The following is a 21,216-nucleotide window of genomic DNA, read 5'->3' as shown; positions in this document are numbered from 1 at the left end:
CATCAAATGATCATTGCAAATTTTTAGAATTAGATTATAAAACTATACATTTTAAAATCATTTCCCCAGTTTTAATGAACATCTGGTTTCTTTTAAGTGAGTCAAAATAAACTCTAAGTAATTAAATCTCAAAGAAATATTAATTACTACTTTTGAAGTGAAACAAAGCAACAGGGTCTCTCATTTTACACTGAATCCCTTTAGAAACAGTTGGGAGTTTTTTCTTACCCACAGTTAAGATATACTAAGTATCTTACACTAAAATCTATTATTTTCAAATACTCTAAATATATTTAATCTTAGGCATACTTACAGCTGCTCACCTTTCCACACATATGTGACTGTCTTTTATTCCATTTACTGCCTATGATTAATTGCATTAAGGTAGTTCTTTCTCTTGGAAGTCTTTCTGAAACTTACTGAATAGATTCCTGCCTTAAGCTTCTTATGAGACAATTTAAGAAGAACTAAGATAAACAGCTTTCACAGAGACAAGCCAAGGGGCTTTGGCTGTAATCCATCTTGTGTTGGGCCAGGCACCCTTAATGTCAAAGAGCATTAAGGAGACATTATAAATACTCAAATGGGCTCCAAAAGTTCCTTTCTATTAAAAATAAACTTTAAATTCTGGAATAAATTCAGATTTACATAAAATTGCCAAAAATAGTTGACAGTGTCCATATGGCTACCACTCAGTCCATTTTCCCCTAATGTTAACATAACCATGAAATATTGTCAAAAACTAGGGAACCAACATTGGTATATTACTGTTAAACTCCCAACCTTATTTGGATTTCACAAATTTTCCCAATAATGTCCTTTTTCTGTCCCAGAACCCAATAGAAGATACCACATTGCATTTACTCAGCTCTTTTGTCTGTCATCCCCAGGAAACTAAGTCAGACATGGGTTATTCTTTATCACTTAAATATTTCCCAAGTAACTTCAGAGAATCCTGAAATCCACATCTGTGAGGGGTATAAAACCAGGGTTTTCACTTCTTTTTGTGGGGATCTGCATTTCCCTCTCCATGTGTCTAAGATGAAAGGATTAACATGAAAGCTGAGGCTGAACTCAAGACAACTAGAGCCATGCTGGGAGCTTTGGAAGCCTGTCAGCTCCTCTCAGGGACTGGAGGTATCCCTGAGGTGGTCCTTCAAATGGGGCTCTGACACTTGCACTAGGAGCCCTGGTGATGGAGCCGGGTGAGAATACAAACACTCTGTAACAGTACTTATCAATGTAACATTTGAACAATCCTAAAAAGTTTACAAAGAGTTTTTACACCTACATCTAATTCATTAACTCCTTTTCTTTTTACATTTGAGGAAACACTGAATACATTTAGAACTTCCAATATTCCAGTAGTATTGGACACTTTATTCTGGGCACCTTAGTAATAATCTCATTTAATCTTCCTGTCTGTGAAGTAAGTATTACTATTCCCACTTTACAAATAGATGAGGAAATGGAGGTTTGGGTTTGTTTCTAAACTGCTCAAGATTACACAGTTAGCAAATGACAGAGCAGGGATTCCCATTTGATGTGTTTTCATTTCAGTCTCCATGTTCTTAACCAAAAAGGTTAAGAGGCTTTGGACTTGGAATGGGTACTGTTTCACTCCAATAAATCTTTCTACTCTAGCAACGCCTGTTCCTGATTGTTATTACTTGAATCTGTTAAAGAATTCACTCAGTAATCCAACAAGTCTTTAAATATTACATGCATTTTACTGTTCTGATTCTTTAGAAAATTTAAAGCTGTTCATTTCTTTCTAGGGGCAGACTATTCATGAAAGCTTAAATAAGTATGCAAACTTATCATCATCCTAAGAGACTCAACACAGAGCAATGTGTGGTCAATGCAGTACTCAAAGACTCTAGATGTAATTAATTTTCTAGATGTAATTAATGAGGGATTCTCAAGGATTCCAAAAGAAACATCATTAGCTTTAGGAAGAAACCAAATTTAGGACAGGCAAACTTAAGTTTCACTAAGCTATTAAAATGTTATTATTTAAAAGAAAGCTAGTGAATGTAGTGGCATAATGCCAGAAAGGTATAGAAGCAGAGGTGGGAAGAATGAGGGAAAAAATTAAGTAGCTATAGTTAAACTATCTTAAGGAAAGTTAAGAGTAAAGTAAGTGCAATTGTGGGAGCAAAATTCTTACTATCAAGTTTACTAAATAAGCAGAGGGTAATTTGAGGCTTATTTTACCTCCGGATCATGTTCCGGGTATACCAGACAGAAGGAAATGATTCCTTCAGGAGAGATGTATAGTTACGGTTTAAATCCCGTCCAGCTAAGGAACACCGATAATTTCCTACAATCACACCATCTGGATTCAGCATGGGTACCACCTTGAAGACGAACGTGTCCCGAAGCAACTTTGCATCACTTGAGTTTCCTAAAATATAATCTAGGAAGCCTTTCATGATCCAAGAGCTGTTGGTTTCTCCTGGATGTACCCTTGCAGTCAGAATCACGGCCTTTCGCTTTCTTGACTCACTGTTCTTCAAGGGGGTAGTAATCGTTAAAATATACACCATGTTCCTAGCAATTGTGTGGCACAAGACACGTATTTTACAGAACTTTGACCGTACTGGGTCGTTATTGATGCCAGACAGGTATTCTTGCAGGTTTGTGTAAGTGTACGGATAGCAGTGAGCAAAGTAGCAGGTATCTTTACTGTGTGGAAATTGAAACGTCCATGTAAGTGAAAAATGATGGTGCCTATCTTGCCCCTGGTTGTTTCTGTAATACTTGATTTGGTCTCCTATTCTCTGCCAGCCAATATTATGAGCACTGGCCTCTTTCTCAGAATAAAACAGTGGGCGCATACCCCGATTATAAAGACTAGCAGGCTTGGTGAAATTGGTAATAGTGAATCTGTAGACTATTCCTGCTTGAGTATTAGTGACTTGGAAATAGTACCACTGGGTGTGTTTATTTGTGAACAGGTCAGGTCGCACAGTCAGCTGGTATTCATATTCTCCCCTAATACACAAAAAAAGGAAGGGGGGGAGACATAAAAATGTAAAAATGACATTCAAGTTTAAATAATAAAAGTAATAATAAATATACAAATAATATATTTGTGTATCTACCTATTCATGGAAAGCTTTTTACTTGGGAAACAGTGTTTATTAAGCAGTATCTAATACCAAGTAATTGAAAAGATCACTGTTTTGAAATTTTCTCTTTTAACTGGATGTGAAACTAATTCTATGCTAATTCTGAAGCCTTTTTATCCCTTTGTAATTCAAGAGAGCACATTAAAAAAATGGGCATTTGACAAAAAATTATGTATTTTAACCCAGTTATGTTTCCTATAAAGGAAGTGATTAAAGAGTTCTTAAGTTTTTAAGAATTAAAGTCCAGTGTCTTTTTCTTTTTTTTTTTTTACCTCAGACACATATTTGTTTTATCTTAGATTCTAACTCTAGAGATCTGAAATACAATCTCTAACAAAGGTTAAAAACATATATAAATTACTATGAGCATATGAATTACAAAATTTTAAACTCTTTGAGAGGACAGGAACTATATTTGATAACTATTTGCATTCCCCATACTTAATCATTGAAGATACTTAAATAAAAGCAAATTAAATTCATTAATACATTGCTTATATATACAACAATTTCACCTGGTTAGTTGTGACTTTTTTCTTTACCAAGTAACTTCCTATTCTATCAGCATTATGCACTTATTATGTGTGTATATGTGTGTGTGTGAATTGCAAAACCTTAAGAGCTGTTGAATCTAGGTGATGAGTGTAGGTAGAACTATATTATGCTCTGTACTTTAGTGTATGTTTAAAATTTTTCACAAAATTTTTTAAGAAAAGAATATCCTTGAATTGTGTGCATATTCCCAAGCATGTTTTATAGAATACTCATCTGAAGACCTATTGCATTAAAAAGTTGGAGAACCAGTGTTCATGTGTGTTTAACAGTTCATACTGGCATACTGAAAAAGTACACTACAGAAACCTGCTTAACTTTCATTCATAGCTCTCAAAATTGTTTGAATCCAGAACCTTCCATACCTACCCTCTTATGATAAACTCTAATTAGCATCTATACTTCAAGAAATTATAGTTCAGCAATGGATACTAAAACTACTGTACCTAATCCAGCAAATAGTTGATAGTCTAGCTCCTCAAATAAAAATAATTAAAACCTACACTTTTACTACCTTCTGTAGATTACCACTCTCAAACCTTGCTTCAAACATCAAAGTATCATCACAGTTATCCACAGGCTGCTTCAAGGGTGTCCGGTTGCCCCCAACTCGGGAATACACAAAACACGGCTCTTTGTAGGCTGATGAGAGACCATAAAGATGTTCAAGCCATATCTAAAGTCTATAGGCTATTCTGCAAAGAGTTTGGAGCTATAGTATAATTGAAGTGTCACTAAGGGTTATAAATTTTAATATGACACTAACATATAGGTTTATGTTGGAATAAGAAAGTCTGAGTATTTAGATTAGAAAAGCCATGCCTAGAATAAATTCATGTATTTCTCACAGTAGAAATACATGAATTCTACTTCTGGTTATAATGAAGTAATTGTTCCTGAAACTGTCTTTTCACTGTAAATGACTATAAAACTGGATTAAAAAAAAAAAAAAAACATACGAATTAACCATTTCCACACATTCAGACAACACAAAGATTAGAACTACATAAAGTTCTTGAAAAAAGATAAAAACATGAAATAAGCTCATGTTTTAACTTTACATTTCTTCTTGGGAGTACTTTTTACCTCTTAGAAAGATGTCACTTAAGGATAGCATAACAGTCTTGTTGAGCTGAGGAGGCACAACTGTTGCCTGGGGCTGCTGAAATTAGCACCCTAGGTAGTAGAAGAAAGCTACACAGAGCGGGGCTTCAGTAGTCTACATGGTGGTTGCTTGGCTGAAGACCTGGCTGTACAAGCACAGGGTATGATTAAGGAAGACAGGACAGAGTGCTCCTGAGATAGCAGAGGATAAACATTCTGGGATATATTGAAATTCCAACTTAGCCAGAATAGAAAGGCTTCACTGAGCACTGCAGGCATTTAACTGTGACTCTAGAAAGGTTGAATATTAGGCATAAAAACCACATTTAGGAGAAGGGTCATGACCTAGAATGAATGACAAAATAAAAACAGATCTGTTTTATAAAGAAAGTAAACCAATTCTAAAAGAAGCAAAATGATTTGTCAGGAATTTAGCTGCCTTGCAGAAAAAAAATTCAATGCAATTAAAAAAAAGAAAACTCCAAAACATGTCTTTCACCATTTCCCACATGTGATAAAAAAAAAATTATGAAGCATACAAAGAATGAGGAAATGTGATCCAATAAATATTTATATATTTAACAGACCCCAAGATAACTCAGATGGTACGATTAACAGAGAAGGACTCTGAATTTATGTTAAAAGGAAAAGATAATGAATAAACAGATCAACTAATAAAAAAAGGAAACTATAAAAAGAATGAAATGAAAATTCTAAAAATAAAAAGTACAATAACAGAAATGAAAGATTTACCAGATGGGCTTAAGAGAAATTGAATATTGAAAGAAAAAAAAAAGACTCAGTGAACTTACAAACAAATGAATACAATTATCCAAACTCAAGACCAGAGATTATAAAAAAGAACAAAGATCCAGTGAATGTGGGACATAACTAGAAATATACCACATGTATACTTGAAATTCCAAAGGACAGAAGAGAAAGAATATCATGGAGAAATTACGTGAAGAAATAATGGTTGAAAATTTCTCAAATTTGGATAGACAGAACTATTAAACTATGGATCCAAGATGTTCAGCAAACTCCAAGCAGGATAAATACAAAGATAAACAAATCTAGGCAGATCATAGACAGAAGACACAGCATATATAATGTGGAACAATGATATAAATTATGTCTGACTTTTTCTTAAAGAGAACAGATGTCATGAGATAATGGAACAATATCTTTAAAGAAAAAAATGTGAACCCCAAATTCTTTATGCCCAGTTGTTTGGGGACTTCCTCCTCCTACAGCTACAGGTCTCGACACCAGTCTGATCTCTTACCCTTTCATGCCGAGGAGAAACAATGGTTCTGTTCTGTTGACAACTCAGTGTTGTCTCACCATCCCTTATTATTCTCCCTTGATTCTGTCCACCCTTTTATAAGATATCTTTTCATTAAAATTTCTTAAATTACATTTGCCATCCAATTCCTGACAAGACCTTGACTGACTCACCTCAGCTACTTTAATTTTATATCTCATTTAAGTTATGTGTGGAAGTTATAAGGTAGGTCAGCTGGGTAAATATTTGAAATCAAATTGAAAAAAATCAGAGGTGTTTTTCTCACCTCAGTTATTTAAAAATGCATGAATATATGATTTCTGTAATTGCTTACTATATAGGAAGCAATCTCTGTGAATTCCTCTATTTTGCCAGCTCTTTAAATAAAATACATGTTCCCTGCAAGTTATCTTTAATATATACTCTAAGATATACAAATGTGATAGTGAAACTGTACAGGAGTCCCATACTTCCTGACATTAGGGTTTCAGAAGCAGCAGTTTAGAATACAGGTTGAGACTTCTATGTTTGATTATTAGTACACTTGATGCCAATTATTAATCTTGAGTGTCAAGAACACTTTCCTGAGATATAATCTTGGATAATATTTGTGATGTGGGATTTTTTTTTTGGCAATCCCAAGAGATGCATCAAACTGGCATGAAATGAAAATAAACCATTTGAAAGACTGCATGAACGTGACCTATAGACAGACAGGTGCAGAGCACTCTGCTGGATATATCTTTGAAAACTTATGCGAAGTTTAATTCCATCTCAATGAAACTCTTCATTCTCATGGTCAGCATGAAGCTTCATTTTAAAATAACTGTGCATAAACTGCAGTATGCACCTTCAAGAATACATTTAGCACTGAATCAACATCTGCATCAATATTAACCAAACATAGTTATGGAGTCAGGGATTTCCTGGTAATTGGCAATTTCCACTATAAACAGCAGAACAAATACAAATAGATTAGCCCAGACACCAATTTATTATATTTTATCGCAACATGTCTCATTATGTACTCACCATCTTCGGCTAGATAAACCACAGTTTCTTCCTTGGAGTTTGCATAAAGGGGTTCCACCTCCAGGCCCGTGGGGATGTACATTGGCTCAGGATTTGAAGGGGTCCAATCTGGAGAAAAATCATTATTTGAATATGACTTCCAAATAAAGCAGTAAGATTTTATTGTATATTTTCAAATTATTCATTGATAGATCTAGGCTCAAATCCAGCAAAGCTGGATTCTCACTGAAAGTAATAATGAGCATGGTCACACTTTAACAAAACCCCTAACATTTTATTTGCACCCTGTGCTCAGTCACTCAGTCATGTCTTTTTGTGAAACCCATGGACTGTAGCCTACCAGTCTCCTCTGTCCACGGGATTTTTCAGGCAAGAATACTGAAGTGGGTGGCCATTTCCTACTCCAGTTTGCACCTTGGTTCTAAGTCATTATATAGTTCACGATTATTTTGTGCCACCACAGATTTAACACTGAAGATTCTATTTCTCCTGGGTGCTTGATGCCTCTCTAACTTATCTTTGGGAAACTTACTTCACCGTTTTATTCTCCCTTTCCCTGCATCTTCAGTCTTTTGCTTCCTAATGGTTGCCCCCTAAGCTTGCATGCATGGTTCAAGTTTCTTTTGTCTCCCCATTGAAAGGCTATCCTTGGAGCCACACTTTTTCCTTTACCTATACCAGCTTTCCTACTCTTCATTATCTTTAGCACCAGATTTTTGACCATGATCTATCTGGTTGGGAAAAAATGATTTCACGGTCCAAGCACCCCTTGTTGTTCCCACTCTTTAGTGGACAAGAATTTGGTGACTCATTCTACTTATTCTACGTATTATTGGATGCTCTGTGTCAGACTGTGCTTCACTCTGGGAATAGAAATGCTCCAGTAGAGGGAGCCAGCCTCTGCGATCCCAAATACATTTGCTGAAACAAACAAAAGAACTTGGTGATGAGAAACAAGTGTTGCTGGACAAATACGTTTTTGGTGTTTTATGTACAACTGCTTCAGCAGCAGAAGTGTATCTGACATGATGAATAAGGGTCAAGTCTAGCTACAGAAAAAGCACAGAGCAGAATATCAATGAAAATATTCAACAGTGTACTTTGTAGGGTTAATAACACACAATACAACTGATAACAATAAAGCAAATTAAAATTTAGAAGTGAGACTCTCATTAGTTGAAAACAATCAGCTCAAACCAAAATTAACAATGAACTGATAATACAGCACCTGTTTTAAAATTTCAGGGAATTTTAGCTATTTACTTTTTTTTTTAACCATCTTGATACAAAAAGCTGTACAGTCTGACCTTTAAAAAGTACAGTAATCTCATTTTATATCTTCATGCAATTTGAGGATACCTTTTCTCACTTAGGTTACAAAGTTATTTCATTTTCTTCTCCCTCTTATTAAAAGTTTCACAGAGGAATTAACCTAATGTCTGTGTACAAATGCAATATGACTTGCCATCCCTGTAAACTTTGAGACTACTTTAGAAAACCTATTGACAGGCTGTATTCCTATAACTGTGGTATTTTATTAATAGAAATTCTTTGGGTATTGGTTATAAAAGGTGTTCCTCTCCCAAGATTAATTTATGTTCCACTTTCCAATGCTGAATAAAAGGTTCAGAATAAGTCATGAGCTATATCCGGCCCATGGGCTATAGTTTATTACTATAGAGCCTGGACTCTAAGCCTTAGCTTTTCCTACATAAGAAATCTCCCCAAATATTAGTGACATAAAACAGTAATTTATCTATCTCAGCTGAGTGATTCTTCTGGTATGGGTTAGGTCCACTCATGTATCTTGATCAGCTGCAGGTTTAGCTGGAGGCTGGCTGATCTAGGATAACCTCAGCTCATCTCTGCTTCACTCTCATTATCCAGAAAGCTAGCAAGGAATCGTTCCATGGTGGCTGGACAGGGTTTAAGAGAAAGCAAAACTGTACAGTCTCTTGAGGCCTAGGTCAACACTGGCATGCTTTCTTTTCTGCCACACTTAATCTGGCTAAAGCAAGTCACAAGGCCATCTCAGATTCAAGGGATAGGGCAACAGTACACCTCTTCATGGAAGGAGACGCAAAGTGGTATTTCAAAGGGTGAGGATACACGGATCCCCGTGGAGAATTATGGCTACTTTTTAAATTGAGAAAAATTTACATATTATATATAATATGATGTACTCATAAAACTGTACAGTTTAATGAGTTTTAAAAATATATAATAATGTAACCAATACACCTATCAAAATACAGAACAGTTTTCTTTATCATCTTAGAAAGTTTCCTCTTGCCCTTTCCAAGTCAACCCCTACCACTGGTTTCTGTGACTGTAAACCAGTCTGCCTATTCTACAACTTCATATAATTGGAATCATATATAGTCATCTGTTTCTGGCCTCTTTAACTCAGTATGTTCTTGGAATTCATCTATGTTGTGTTTACCAGGTTTTTTTTCCTTTTTATTGTTGATATGTATGCCATTGTATGGCTATATCATAGTTTGGATATCCATTCACCTACTTCTGAACTGGTTCCAGTTTTCTACTATTATGAATAAATATGAAAATGAAAATTATTGCAACTATTTTTGAGGACATATATTTTAATTTCTCTAAACACCTAGGAGTAGAACCATTGGTCACGGAGTAGATACATATATATTTTTTGTTGTTTTTGTTAAAAAAAACCTACCAAACCTTTTGTATTAGAATTCCAGTTCTACATTCTATTATTTGGAGTTGTCAGCCTCCTTAAAAAAAAAAAAAAAAAAAACTGTTGCCATCCCAGATGTAAAGTTCTTATTTCACTGTGATTTTACTTTTAATTTCCTATGTTGAACATTTTTCCATATGTTCCTTAGCCATTATATGTCTTGCTTTAAGCAAAGTTTGCTCAAGTGTTTTGCTCATTTTTAAGTTTTTTTCTTTTTAATATTGATTTGTAATAATTCTTCATATATTCTGCATACAAGTCCTTTGTCAGATATACATTGGGAATGTTTTTTTATAGACTGTGGCTTGCCTTTTCATTTTATTAACTGTGTCTTTTGATGAGAATTTTTAATATCAATGAAGTCAAGTTTATTAATATTTTCATTGTTTCCTTTTTCTTTCTCGAGTCTCCCTACAGTATTGTTGCCTTATTCTATGGTTACGAAGATACTGTCTGGTTTTCTTTTAGGACTTTAACATGTCAACTTTTATGTTTAGGTCTACAATCTATTTTGAATTAATTTTTTGTGTATTAAGTGAGATAGAGGTTAAGGTTTATTGTTTTCTACCTGGATCCCAAGTCATTACAGCACAAATTATTGAAAAGAATTTTCCCTTATTCCCACTGGATGGTTTTGGTGCCTCTGTCAACAATCATTTGCCCTCTTTCTGGATTCTATTCTGTTGCACTGATGTATTTATCTTTTTTTGCCAATTATTTGTGCTCACTTTTCAAATCTACCAAAACATACTTCTATCCATAGCTCACATGACCAGAAACAAACCAAATGTTTAAACAAATTGTTTATTAGGAATTATACTTATGAAAAGTACAGAAACAAAAATATAGCTCAGTGATTTATCACAAAGCAGATACCACTCAGGTCAAGAAATACTATACTGCAGGTATCACAGGTGCCCCACTCATGTCCCCTTCTAATCACTACCTTTAAAGGTAACCATTAGCCTTCCAGTGTAATCACTTCCTACTTTCCTTTATAATTTTCAACTTAAGTATTCACATATATACCTATATATAATATATAGTTTATATTTACACAAATATACACCTGAAACTATAGTTTTGTTTTGCCTACTTTTGAACTTTACATAAATTGAACAACATAGTATATATTCTTCTGTGCTTTTAAACATATATTTTGAAATCAGTCATGGTATGTGACTGTAATTTGTTCATTTTCATTGCTATATAATATGTAACTATAAAAATATTATAATTAATTTATCAGCTTCTACTTGTAATGGCCATTGGTGCTCTGTTGGTTTGGGGGTATTATGAACAACAGTGCCACAAACAGCGAGCATATGTGCCCACATTCCTCTTGGATATACACCTGGGAGTAAGGATTCTAGATCGTAGGGCATGTGTAGTTTCAATTTTAGTAGATAATACAAAGCTGTAATCCAAAGTAGTTATACCAACTTACATACCCACTAGCAGGCTATGAAGGCTGTAGCTGCTGCACATTCTCACCAATGTTTAGTACAAGTTAAAACCTGGTCTCTCATGATTTCTAAGAAATAGTATACTCAGCCTTGTTAATAATCGGAAATGCACATTAAAACCACAATGAGACATCACTTCATAGTAAGGTTCAGGATATGTTTACTGGCTGTTTGGATATCCTTTTTAATAAAGTGCCTGTTCAAATCTCTTGCCTATTTTCCAACTGGGCTGTCTTTTCCTAATTATTTGTAGAAGGGCTTTTGTATATTCTAGATGTGACCTCTTTGACAGGTATATATTGCAGACTGTAAGTATATAATCCCAATCTATAACTTGCCTTGGTTTTTTAAAATAATGTACTAAAGTTCTTGACTTTGCTATAGTCAAAATTTTCAAACCTTTCCCTTACGGTTAGCGTTTTACTCCTTTTTATTAATATGTTTATTAATTAATAGAATAATATTCCATTTTATTCTTTCCCAATTTTAGTATCATGAAGATATTATCCTGTATTATTTTCTGGAAGTTTTGTTGTTTTTAAATGTAGATGTACATTTACATATACAACCAACCTGCACTTGATTTCTGTGTAGAGTAGGAGTGGAGTGGGTTTTTATTTTTTAAATACTAAAATCCAGTTATTCTAGCACTATTCATTGAAAAGGCTACCTTTTAATTATTCTTCTGAAGTTTCACTTTTATTATAAATCAGGTGTCTATTTGATCACTTTCCAAAAAACACTGTACGCTTCGGCTATCACTCTCCAATCTCCTAGCCTTCAAGCCTCTAAGCAACCATTAATCTACTTCCGGTATATACTTGCCTATTCTGGACATTTCAGATAAATGGAATCAAACAATGTTTGTCCTTTTGCATCTGGCTTCTAAATGTTTTCAAGGTAAATCCATGTTGCAGCATGTATCAGCACTTCCTTTCTTTTTATGTACAATTAATAGCCCATGTGGATATACCACACTTTGTTTATCCATTCATCCACTGATGGACATTTGGGTTGTTTCCACCTTGGGCTATTACGAGTCATACTGGCATATTAACACTCATGTACTTTTTTTTGGACATGTTTTCATTTCTCTTAGGTATATTACAGGAGTGGAACTGCTGGGTCAGATGGGAACCCTGATACACTTTGGAGAGAACTACCAAACTTTCCCAAAGTAGCTATAAGATTTGAGGGTTCTGATTTCTCATCAACTTTGTCATCTGGTTTTTTATTTTAGTCAGCCTAGTGACTGTAAATGGTATCTCATTGTAATGTTAATTTGCACTGCCCTAGTGACTAACAGAAGCAAAGATATTAAGAAGAGGTAGCAAGAATATACAGAAGAACTGTACAAAAAATATCCTCACGACCAAGATAATCACGATGGTGTGATCACTCACCTAGAGCCAGACATCCTGGAATGTGAAGTCAAGTGGGCCTTAGAAGCATTACTACGAACAAAGCTAGTGTAGGTGATGGAATTCCAGTTGAGCTATTTCAAATCCTGAAAGATGATGCTGTGAAAGTGCTGCAGTCAACATGCCAGCAAATTTGAAAAACTCAGCAGTGGCCACAGGACTGGAAAAGGTCAGTTTTCATTCTAATCCCAAAGAAAGGCAATGCCACAGAATGCTCAAACTACCGCACAACTGCACTCATCTCACACGCTAGTAAAGTAATGCTCAAAATTCTCCAAGCCAGGCTTCAACAATATGTGAATCGTGAACTTCTAGATGTTCAAGCTGGTTTTAGATAAGGCAGAGAAACCAGAGATCAAATTGCCAACATCTGCTGGATCATGGAAAAAGGAAGAGAGTTCCAGAAAAACATCTATATCTGCTTTATTGACTATGCCAAAGCCTTTGACTGTGTGGATCACAATAAACTGTGGAAAATTCTTCAAGAGATGGGAATACCAGACCACCTGACCTGCCTCTTGAGAAACCTATATGCAGGTCAGGAAGCAACAGTTAGAACTGGACATGGAACAACAGACTGGTTCCAAATAGGAAAAGGAGTATGTCAAGGCTGTATATTGTCACCCTGCTTATTTAACTTATATGCAGAGTACATCATGAGAAACGCTGGGTTGGAAGAAGCACAAGCTGGAATCAAGATTGAGGGGAGAAATATCAATAACCTCAGATACACAGATGACACCACCCTTATGGCAGAAAGTGAAGAGGAACTCAAGAGCCTCTTGATGAAAGTGAAAGAGGAGAGTGAAAAAGTTGGCTTAAAGCTCAATATTCAGAAAATGAATATCATGGCATCTGGTCCCATCACTTCATGGGAAATAGATGGGGAAACAGTGGAAACAGTGTCAGACTTTATTTTGGGGGGCTCCAAAATCACTGCAGATGGTGATTGCAGCCATGAAATTAAAAGATGCCTACTCCTTGGAAGAAAAGTTATGACCAACCTAGATAGCATATTGAAAAGCAGAGACATTACTTTGCCAACAAAGGTCCATCTAGTCAAAGCTATGGTTTTTCCAGTGTTCATGTATGGCTGTAAGAGTTGGACTGTGAAAAAGCTGAGTGCCGAAGAATTGATGCTTTTGAACTGTGGTGTTGGAGATGACTCTTGAGAGTCCCTTGGACTGCAAGAAGATCCAACCAGTCCATTCTAAAGGAGATCAGTCCTGGGTGTTCTTTGGAAGGACTGATGCTAAAGCTGAAACTCCAGTACTTTGGCCACCTTATGCAAAGTGTTGACTCATTGGAAAAGACTCTGATGCTGGGAGGGATTGGGGGCAGGAGAAGGGGACGAGAGAGGATGAGATGGCTGGATGGCATCACCGACTCAATGGTCATGAGTTTGAGTGAACTCTGGGAGTTGGTGATGGACAGGGAGGCCTGGCGTGCTGCAGTTCATGGGGTCTCCAAGAGTCAAACACGACTGAGCGACTGAACTGAACTGAAGTCACTAAAGATGATGAACATCTTTTCATGTGTTCTTCTTTAGAGAAATGTCTGTTCAGATCCCTTGCCACTTTTAAACTGGGTTGTCTTTTACTGTGAGTTATGAGAGTTCTGTATGTTCTTTACAAGTCCTTTATCAGATATAATTGTTTGCAAATATTTTCTTCCATTCTTTAGGTACTTCTTTGTTTTTGATAGTTTCCTTTGTAGAATGAAAGTTTTAAGTTTTGATAAAATCCAGTTTATTCATTTTTCTTGTTTCTGTGGCTTATACTTTTCATCTTCTAACTAAGAATCCATTGCCAAATCCAAGATCATAAAGATTTAGCTCTATGTTTTTTTTTTCTAAAAGCTTTATAGTTTTGGCTCTTACATTTAGTTCCTCATCCATTTTGAATTAATTTTTTTAATACGGTGCAAGGTAAGTATCAAATTTAGTCACATTGCAAATATGTGTATATAAATGGCAAAAGCAGATATCCTTGTCTTGTCTTTGATCTTATAGGGAAAAGCATCTAGTCTCTGTTCTGTTTCACTAATCTCTCTATACATATATCCCTTCACTAATACCACAAGGCTGTGACCACTGTAGCTACATAAAAGGTCTTGAAATCAGGTAAGCTGATTGTTCCCACTTTATACTTCCTTTCAAATTATTCTAACTATTCTAGTTATTTTACCTTTCCATATAAATCTGTCTATATCTTCAAAAAGTCTTGACAGGAATTGCCTGGAAACTGTATATTAATTTGGGAAGAACTGACACCTTTACTAGATTGGGTTTTCCAATCAATGATCATGGTGTATTTCTTGAGATTTATTGACATCTTCTTTGATGCCTTTCATTAGTATTGTGTAGTTTTAAGCATACAAGTATTAAAGGTGTTTTGTTAAATTCAAACCTAAGTATTTAAATTCTCCAAGTGATTGCAATGACATTGTTGTATACTGTGGTAGGGGTTTGGATTACACAGATGTATGCATTTGTTAAAATTCACAGACAGATATACTTAGGTTTGTATATTTCATTGAATGTAGAATTTAGCTCAAAATAAAAAAAGAATTACAAAGACTGAACTTTAGAGGTGAAATGTAAGAATGGCTACAACTTACTCTGAAATAAATGGAATAAGATGTCCCTCTTCTTGCTCCAGGTCCATAATTTATGGGTTTCTATTAACTTTATCAGGCACCTGGGTCTTATTTCAGGACCCAGGAGTATGTCAAGGCTGTATATTGTCACCCTGCTTATTTAACTTATATGCAGAGCACATCATGAGAAACGCTGGGCTGGAAGAAGCACAAGCTGGAATCAAGATTGCTGGGAAAAATATCAATAACTTCAGATACGCAGATGACACCACCCTTATGGCAGAAAGTGAAGAGGAACTAAAAGCCTCTTGATGAAGGTGAAAGAGGAGAGTGAAAAAGTTGGCTTAAAGCTCAATATTCAGAAAATGAATATCATGGCATCTGGTCCCATCACTTCATGGGAAATAGATGGGGAAACAGTGGAAACAGTGTCAGACTTTATTTTGGGGGGCTCCAAAATCACGGCAGATGGTGACTGCAGCCATGAAATTAAAAGACGCTTACTCCTTGGAAGAAAGTTATGACCAATCTAGATAGCATATTGAAAAGCAGAGACATTACTTTGCCAACAAAGGTCCGTCTAGTCAAGGCTATGGTTTTTCCACTGGTCATGTATGGATGTGAGAGTTGGACTGTGAAGAAAGCTGAGAACCGAAGAATCGATGCTTTTGAACTGTGGTATTGGAGAAGACTCTTTAGAGTCCCTTGGACTGCAACGAGATCCAATCAGTCCATTCTAAAGTAGATCAGCCCTGAGATTTCTTTGGAAGGCATGATGGTAAAGCTGAAACTCCAGTACTTTGGCCACCTCGTGCGAAGAGTTGACTCACTGGAAAAGACTCTGATGCTGGGAGGAATTTGGGGCAGGAGGAGAAGGGGACGACAGAGGATGAGATGGCTGGATGGCATCACTGACTCGATGGACGTGAGTCTGAGTGAACTCCGGGAGTTGGTGATGGACAGGGAGGCCTGGCGTGCTGTGATTCATGGGGTCGCAAAGAGTCGGACACGATCGAGCGACTGAACTGAACTGAACTGACTGAACTTTTAAGCGAAGGTATGACTCAGCTATGGCTTTCTGTGGCCTTGACACAGTAAAAAAAAAAAAAAAAAACTGTAGCTGGACTTTAATTGAATATTATTTACCAGTATCATCAACCATAAGGTATTATTCAGTCAGTGGTTACAGGACATAAAGATAATTGCAGAGAAACATACACGTACGTGCACATACACATACACACATATGAACGTGTGAATAGGTAATGGATCTGTTTAACAAACCCCCCTTACACCCCACTAAATCTCATGCTCTATATGCCCATAATGCCCTGCCAAATCCCCAAAACAAGGCAAAAATATATAAATACATAGAACTTGGCCGTCTACCTAATAACAAAGACAACTTAATACCCAAGATTGTTGCTGTTGTTCAGTCACTCAGTCGTGTCCAACTCTTTGCAACCCCGTGGACAGTAGCATACCAGGCTTCCCTGTCCTTCACTATCTCCTAGAATTTGCTCAAACTCATGTCCACTGAGATTAGACAGAACAAGAAAATAAACCCCAATCGTATCAATAAACTACTTAGATATTTGCCATTTATATAGACAGACATCTCCTAGATCCCTAGACAACAATTTTAGTCAAAATTTTAACACTAAATCTAACATAAATCACATAAAAAACAATATACATGTTATTTCAGTATATTACAACATGTTAATATAGCTTAAAGCCTGAAAGCAAGGCACTGAAATTGCCAAGATGAGTTCACTAACTCTATAAACATACAGGTTTGGTCCTAGTCTTTCTATTAGTTTTAATAAAATTACACAATGCAGGCATCAAGCACACTAACATTAGTAGCTCACAACAGCTTGTTTAACCACACCCCTATAGGAAGCAGCTGTGATAAAAATTAAGCTAGAAACAAAAGTTCAACTAAGTTATACTAACAGGGCTGGTAAATCTCATACCAGCCACTGTGGTCATAATGATTAACCCAAATTAACAGAAATATGGTGTAAAGCATATTAAAGAGTAATATAAAATACAGTTTTAATTAAGCGATAAAAAGCTGTAACTAAAATAAAAAGAGAATACGAAAGTGACTTTATTATTTCCTGACTACACAACAGCTAAGACCCAAATTGGGATTAGATACCCCACTATGCTTAGTCCTAAACCCAAATAATTACAGGAACAAAATTATATGCTAGAGTACTACTAGCAGCAGCTCAAAACTCAAATGACTTGGTGGCACTTCTCACTCCTCTAAAAGAGCCTGTTCTATAACCAATAAAGCCTGATAAACCTCACCAACCCTGGCTAATGCAGACTATATACCACTATCTTTAGCAAACCCTAAAAAGGAGCAAAAGTAAGCATAACTGTTATACATAAAAACATTAGGCCAAGGTGTAACTTACAAAATTGGGAAAAATGAGCTACATTTTCTACTTTGAGAATTCATGTTCACCAAAAGAACATTTTTTATGAAAGCAAAAAACCAAAGGAGGATTTAGTAGTAAATTAAGAATAGAGTACTTAAACTGAATAAGGCCATGAAGCATGCACACACCAACCATCACCCTCCTCAAGTATTGTAATAATTTCCTATAATCTAATAGCAAATACTAATTATATAAGAGGAGAGAAGGCATAACAAAGAAAGCATACTGGAAAGTGTGCTTGAATAACTCAAAGTATAGTTAAAATAATGCACCCAGTTTACACCTAGGCCATTTCATAATTTATGAATACTCTGAATTAAATCTAGCCTACTACCCTTCTCTATTCTACTAGTATAAGCAAACTAAAATATTCATTCAACATTCAAAGTGTAGGAGATAGAAAATTAATATCTTCTGGCACTATAGAGAAAATAGTTAGGGAGTGATGAAAGAAGCCTAAAAACTAACAAAAAAACAAAGTTTACCCCTTGTACCTTTCACATAATGATTTAACTAGCAAGCATTAACAAAGAGAACTTAAATATCCCAAAACCAGATGAGCTACTTAGGAACCGTTTATTAAAACAAACTCATCTATGTAGCAAAGTACTGAGAAGATTCTAATAAGCCTGGTGACAGCTGGTTGTCCAGGAAAAGAATTTTAGTTCAAATTTTAAAATTACTAAAAATCCTTTATAAGTTTTAATGTATTTTTAAATGTTAGTCTAAAATGGTATAGCTTTTTAGAAATGGGTACAAACTTATCTAGAGAGTAAAAATAAGCAACACCACAGTTGGTTCAAAAACAGCTGGCAATTAAGAAAGTACTAAAGCTCACAAATAATTTTACGTTAATAATCAGTAACAAGCAAATCAACTCCTAGATTTATATTGGACTAATCTATGAACTAATAGAGGCAACAATGTTAATATTAGTAACAAGAAGTATTTTTCCTTGCATAAGTTTACATCAGAAAGAAAGGCAATGACAAAGAATGCTCAAACTACCGCACAATTGCACTCATCTCACATGCTAGTAAAGTAATGCTCAAAATTCTCCAAGCCAGGCTTCAGCAATATGTGAACCGTGAACTTCCAGATGTTCAAGCTGGTTTTAGATAAGGCAGAGGAACCAGAGATCAAATTGCCAACATCTGCTGGATCATGGAAAAGGGAAGAGAGTTCCAGAAAAACATCTATTTCTGCTTTATTGACTATGCCAAAGCCTTTGACTGTGTGGATCACAATAAACTGTGGAAAATTCTTCAAGAGATGGGAATACCAGACCACCTGACCTGCCTCTTGAGAAACCTATATGCAGGTCAGGAAGCAACAGTTAGAACTGGACATGGAACAACAGACTGGTTCCAAATAGGAAAAGGAGTATGTCAAGGCTGTATATTGTCACCCTGCTTATTTAACTTATATGCAGAGTACATCATGAGAAACGCTGGGTTGGAAGAAGCACAAGCTGGAATCAAGATTGAGGGGAGAAATATCAATAACCTCAGATACACAGATGACACCACCCTTATGGCAGAAAATGAAGAGGAACTCAAGAGCCTCTTGATGAAAGTGAAAGAGGAGAGTGAAAAAGTTGGCTTAAAGCTCAATATTCAGAAAATGAATATCATGGCATCTGGTCCCATCACTTCATGGGAAATAGATGGGGAAACAGTGGAAACAGTGTCAGACTTTATTTTGGGGGGCTCCAAAATCACTGCAGATGGTGATTGCAGCCATGAAATTAAAAGATGCCTACTCCTTGGAAGAAAAGTTATGACCAACCTAGATAGCATATTGAAAAGCAGAGACATTACTTTGCCAACAAAGGTCCATCTAGTCAAAGCTATGGTTTTTCCAGTGTTCATGTATGGCTGTAAGAGTTGGACTGTGAAAAAGCTGAGCGCCGAAGAATTGATGCTTTTGAACTGTGGTGTTGGAGATGACTCTTGAGAGTCCCTTGGACTGCAAGAAGATCCAACCAGTCCATTCTAAAGGAGATCAGTCCTGGGTGTTCTTTGGAAGGACTGATGCTAAAGCTGAAACTCCAGTACTTTGGCCACCTTATGCAAAGTGTTGACTCATTGGAAAAGACTCTGATGCTGGGAGGGATTGGGGGCAGGAGAAGGGGACGAGAGAGGATGAGATGGCTGGATGGCATCACCGACTCAATGGTCATGAGTTTGAGTGAACTCTGGGAGTTGGTGATGGACAGGGAGGCCTGGCGTGCTGCAGTTCATGGGGTCTCCAAGAGTCAAACACGACTGAGCGACTGAACTGAACTGAAGTCACTAAAGATGATGAACATCTTTTCATGTGTTCTTCTTTAGAGAAATGTCTGTTCAGATCCCTTGCCACTTTTAAACTGGGTTGTCTTTTACTGTGAGTTATGAGAGTTCTGTATGTTCTTTACAAGTCCTTTATCAGATATAATTGTTTGCAAATATTTTCTTCCATTCTTTAGGTACTTCTTTGTTTTTGATAGTTTCCTTTGTAGAATGAAAGTTTTAAGTTTTGATAAAATCCAGTTTATTCATTTTTCTTGTTTCTGTGGCTTATACTTTTCATCTTCTAACTAAGAATCCATTGCCAAATCCAAGATCATAAAGATTTAGCTCTATGTTTTTTTTTTCTAAAAGCTTTATAGTTTTGGCTCTTACATTTAGTTCCTCATCCATTTTGAATTAATTTTTTTAATACGGTGCAAGGTAAGTATCAAATTTAGTCACATTGCAAATATGTGTATATAAATGGCAAAAGCAGATATCCTTGTCTTGTCTTTGATCTTATAGGGAAAAGCATCTAGTCTCTGTTCTGTTTCACTAATCTCTCTATACATATATCCCTTCACTAATACCACAAGGCTGTGACCACTGTAGCTACATAAAAGGTCTTGAAATCAGGTAAGCTGATTGTTCCCACTTTATACTTCCTTTCAAATTATTCTAACTATTCTAGTTATTTTACCTTTCCATATAAATCTGTCTATATCTTCAAAAAGTCTTGACAGGAATTGCCTGGAAACTGTATATTAATTTGGGAAGAACTGACACCTTTACTAGATTGGGTTTTCCAATCAATGATCATGGTGTATTTCTTGAGATTTATTGACATCTTCTTTGATGCCTTTCATTAGTATTGTGTAGTTTTAAGCATACAAGTATTAAAGGTGTTTTGTTAAATTCAAACCTAAGTATTTAAATTCTCCAAGTGATTGCAATGACATCGTTGTATACTGTGGTAGGGGTTTGGATTACACAGATGTATGCATTTGTTAAAATTCACAGACAGATATACTTAGGTTTGTATATTTCATTGAATGTAGAATTTAGCTCAAAATAAAAAAAGAATTACAAAGACTGAACTTTAGAGGTGAAATGTAAGAATGGCTACAACTTACTCTGAAATAAATGGAATAAGATGTCCCTCTTCTTGCTCCAGGTCCATAATTT

The 21,216-nt window shown here is 35.8% G+C and overlaps 1 protein-coding gene and 1 long non-coding RNA gene across 14 annotated transcripts in view; one reads left to right on the top strand and one right to left on the bottom strand.

Annotated features, from left to right (window-relative positions):
• LOC104972216 (uncharacterized) overlaps positions 1 to 21,195 on the top strand; it is an 84,335-nt gene extending 63,140 nt beyond the window's left edge. The window contains exon 4 of the long non-coding RNA XR_009494266.1: positions 12,386 to 21,195. This is a non-coding gene — a long non-coding RNA (uncharacterized lncRNA). The remainder of the gene's footprint in view (positions 1 to 12,385) is intronic.
• Positions 1 to 21,216, bottom strand: part of AGBL3 (AGBL carboxypeptidase 3) — a 108,495-nt gene that overhangs the window by 62,093 nt on the left and 25,186 nt on the right. For 12 of the 13 annotated variants that reach the window (XR_003034242.2, XR_009494152.1, XM_059885617.1 and 9 more), the window contains 3 exons: positions 7,108 to 7,215; positions 4,190 to 4,328; positions 2,218 to 2,997 (listed from right to left, as the gene is read on the bottom strand). Coding sequence is in view for 11 of the 13 variants with exons in the window: in XM_059885617.1 (XP_059741600.1) it covers positions 2,218 to 2,997; positions 4,190 to 4,328; positions 7,108 to 7,215 (1,027 nt within the window). In the remaining 2 variants the exon portion in view is untranslated. Of the gene's footprint in view, positions 1 to 2,217; positions 2,998 to 4,189; positions 4,329 to 7,107; positions 7,216 to 21,216 lie in introns of those variants that run through there. The other variant, XM_059885621.1, reaches the window with a different exon arrangement.

This window comes from Bos taurus, chromosome 4, assembly GCF_002263795.3.
Source record: "Bos taurus isolate L1 Dominette 01449 registration number 42190680 breed Hereford chromosome 4, ARS-UCD2.0, whole genome shotgun sequence".
In the NCBI taxonomy this organism is placed as follows: domain Eukaryota; kingdom Metazoa; phylum Chordata; class Mammalia; order Artiodactyla; family Bovidae; genus Bos; species Bos taurus.
This window is presented reverse-complemented; position numbering and strand designations above follow the sequence as displayed.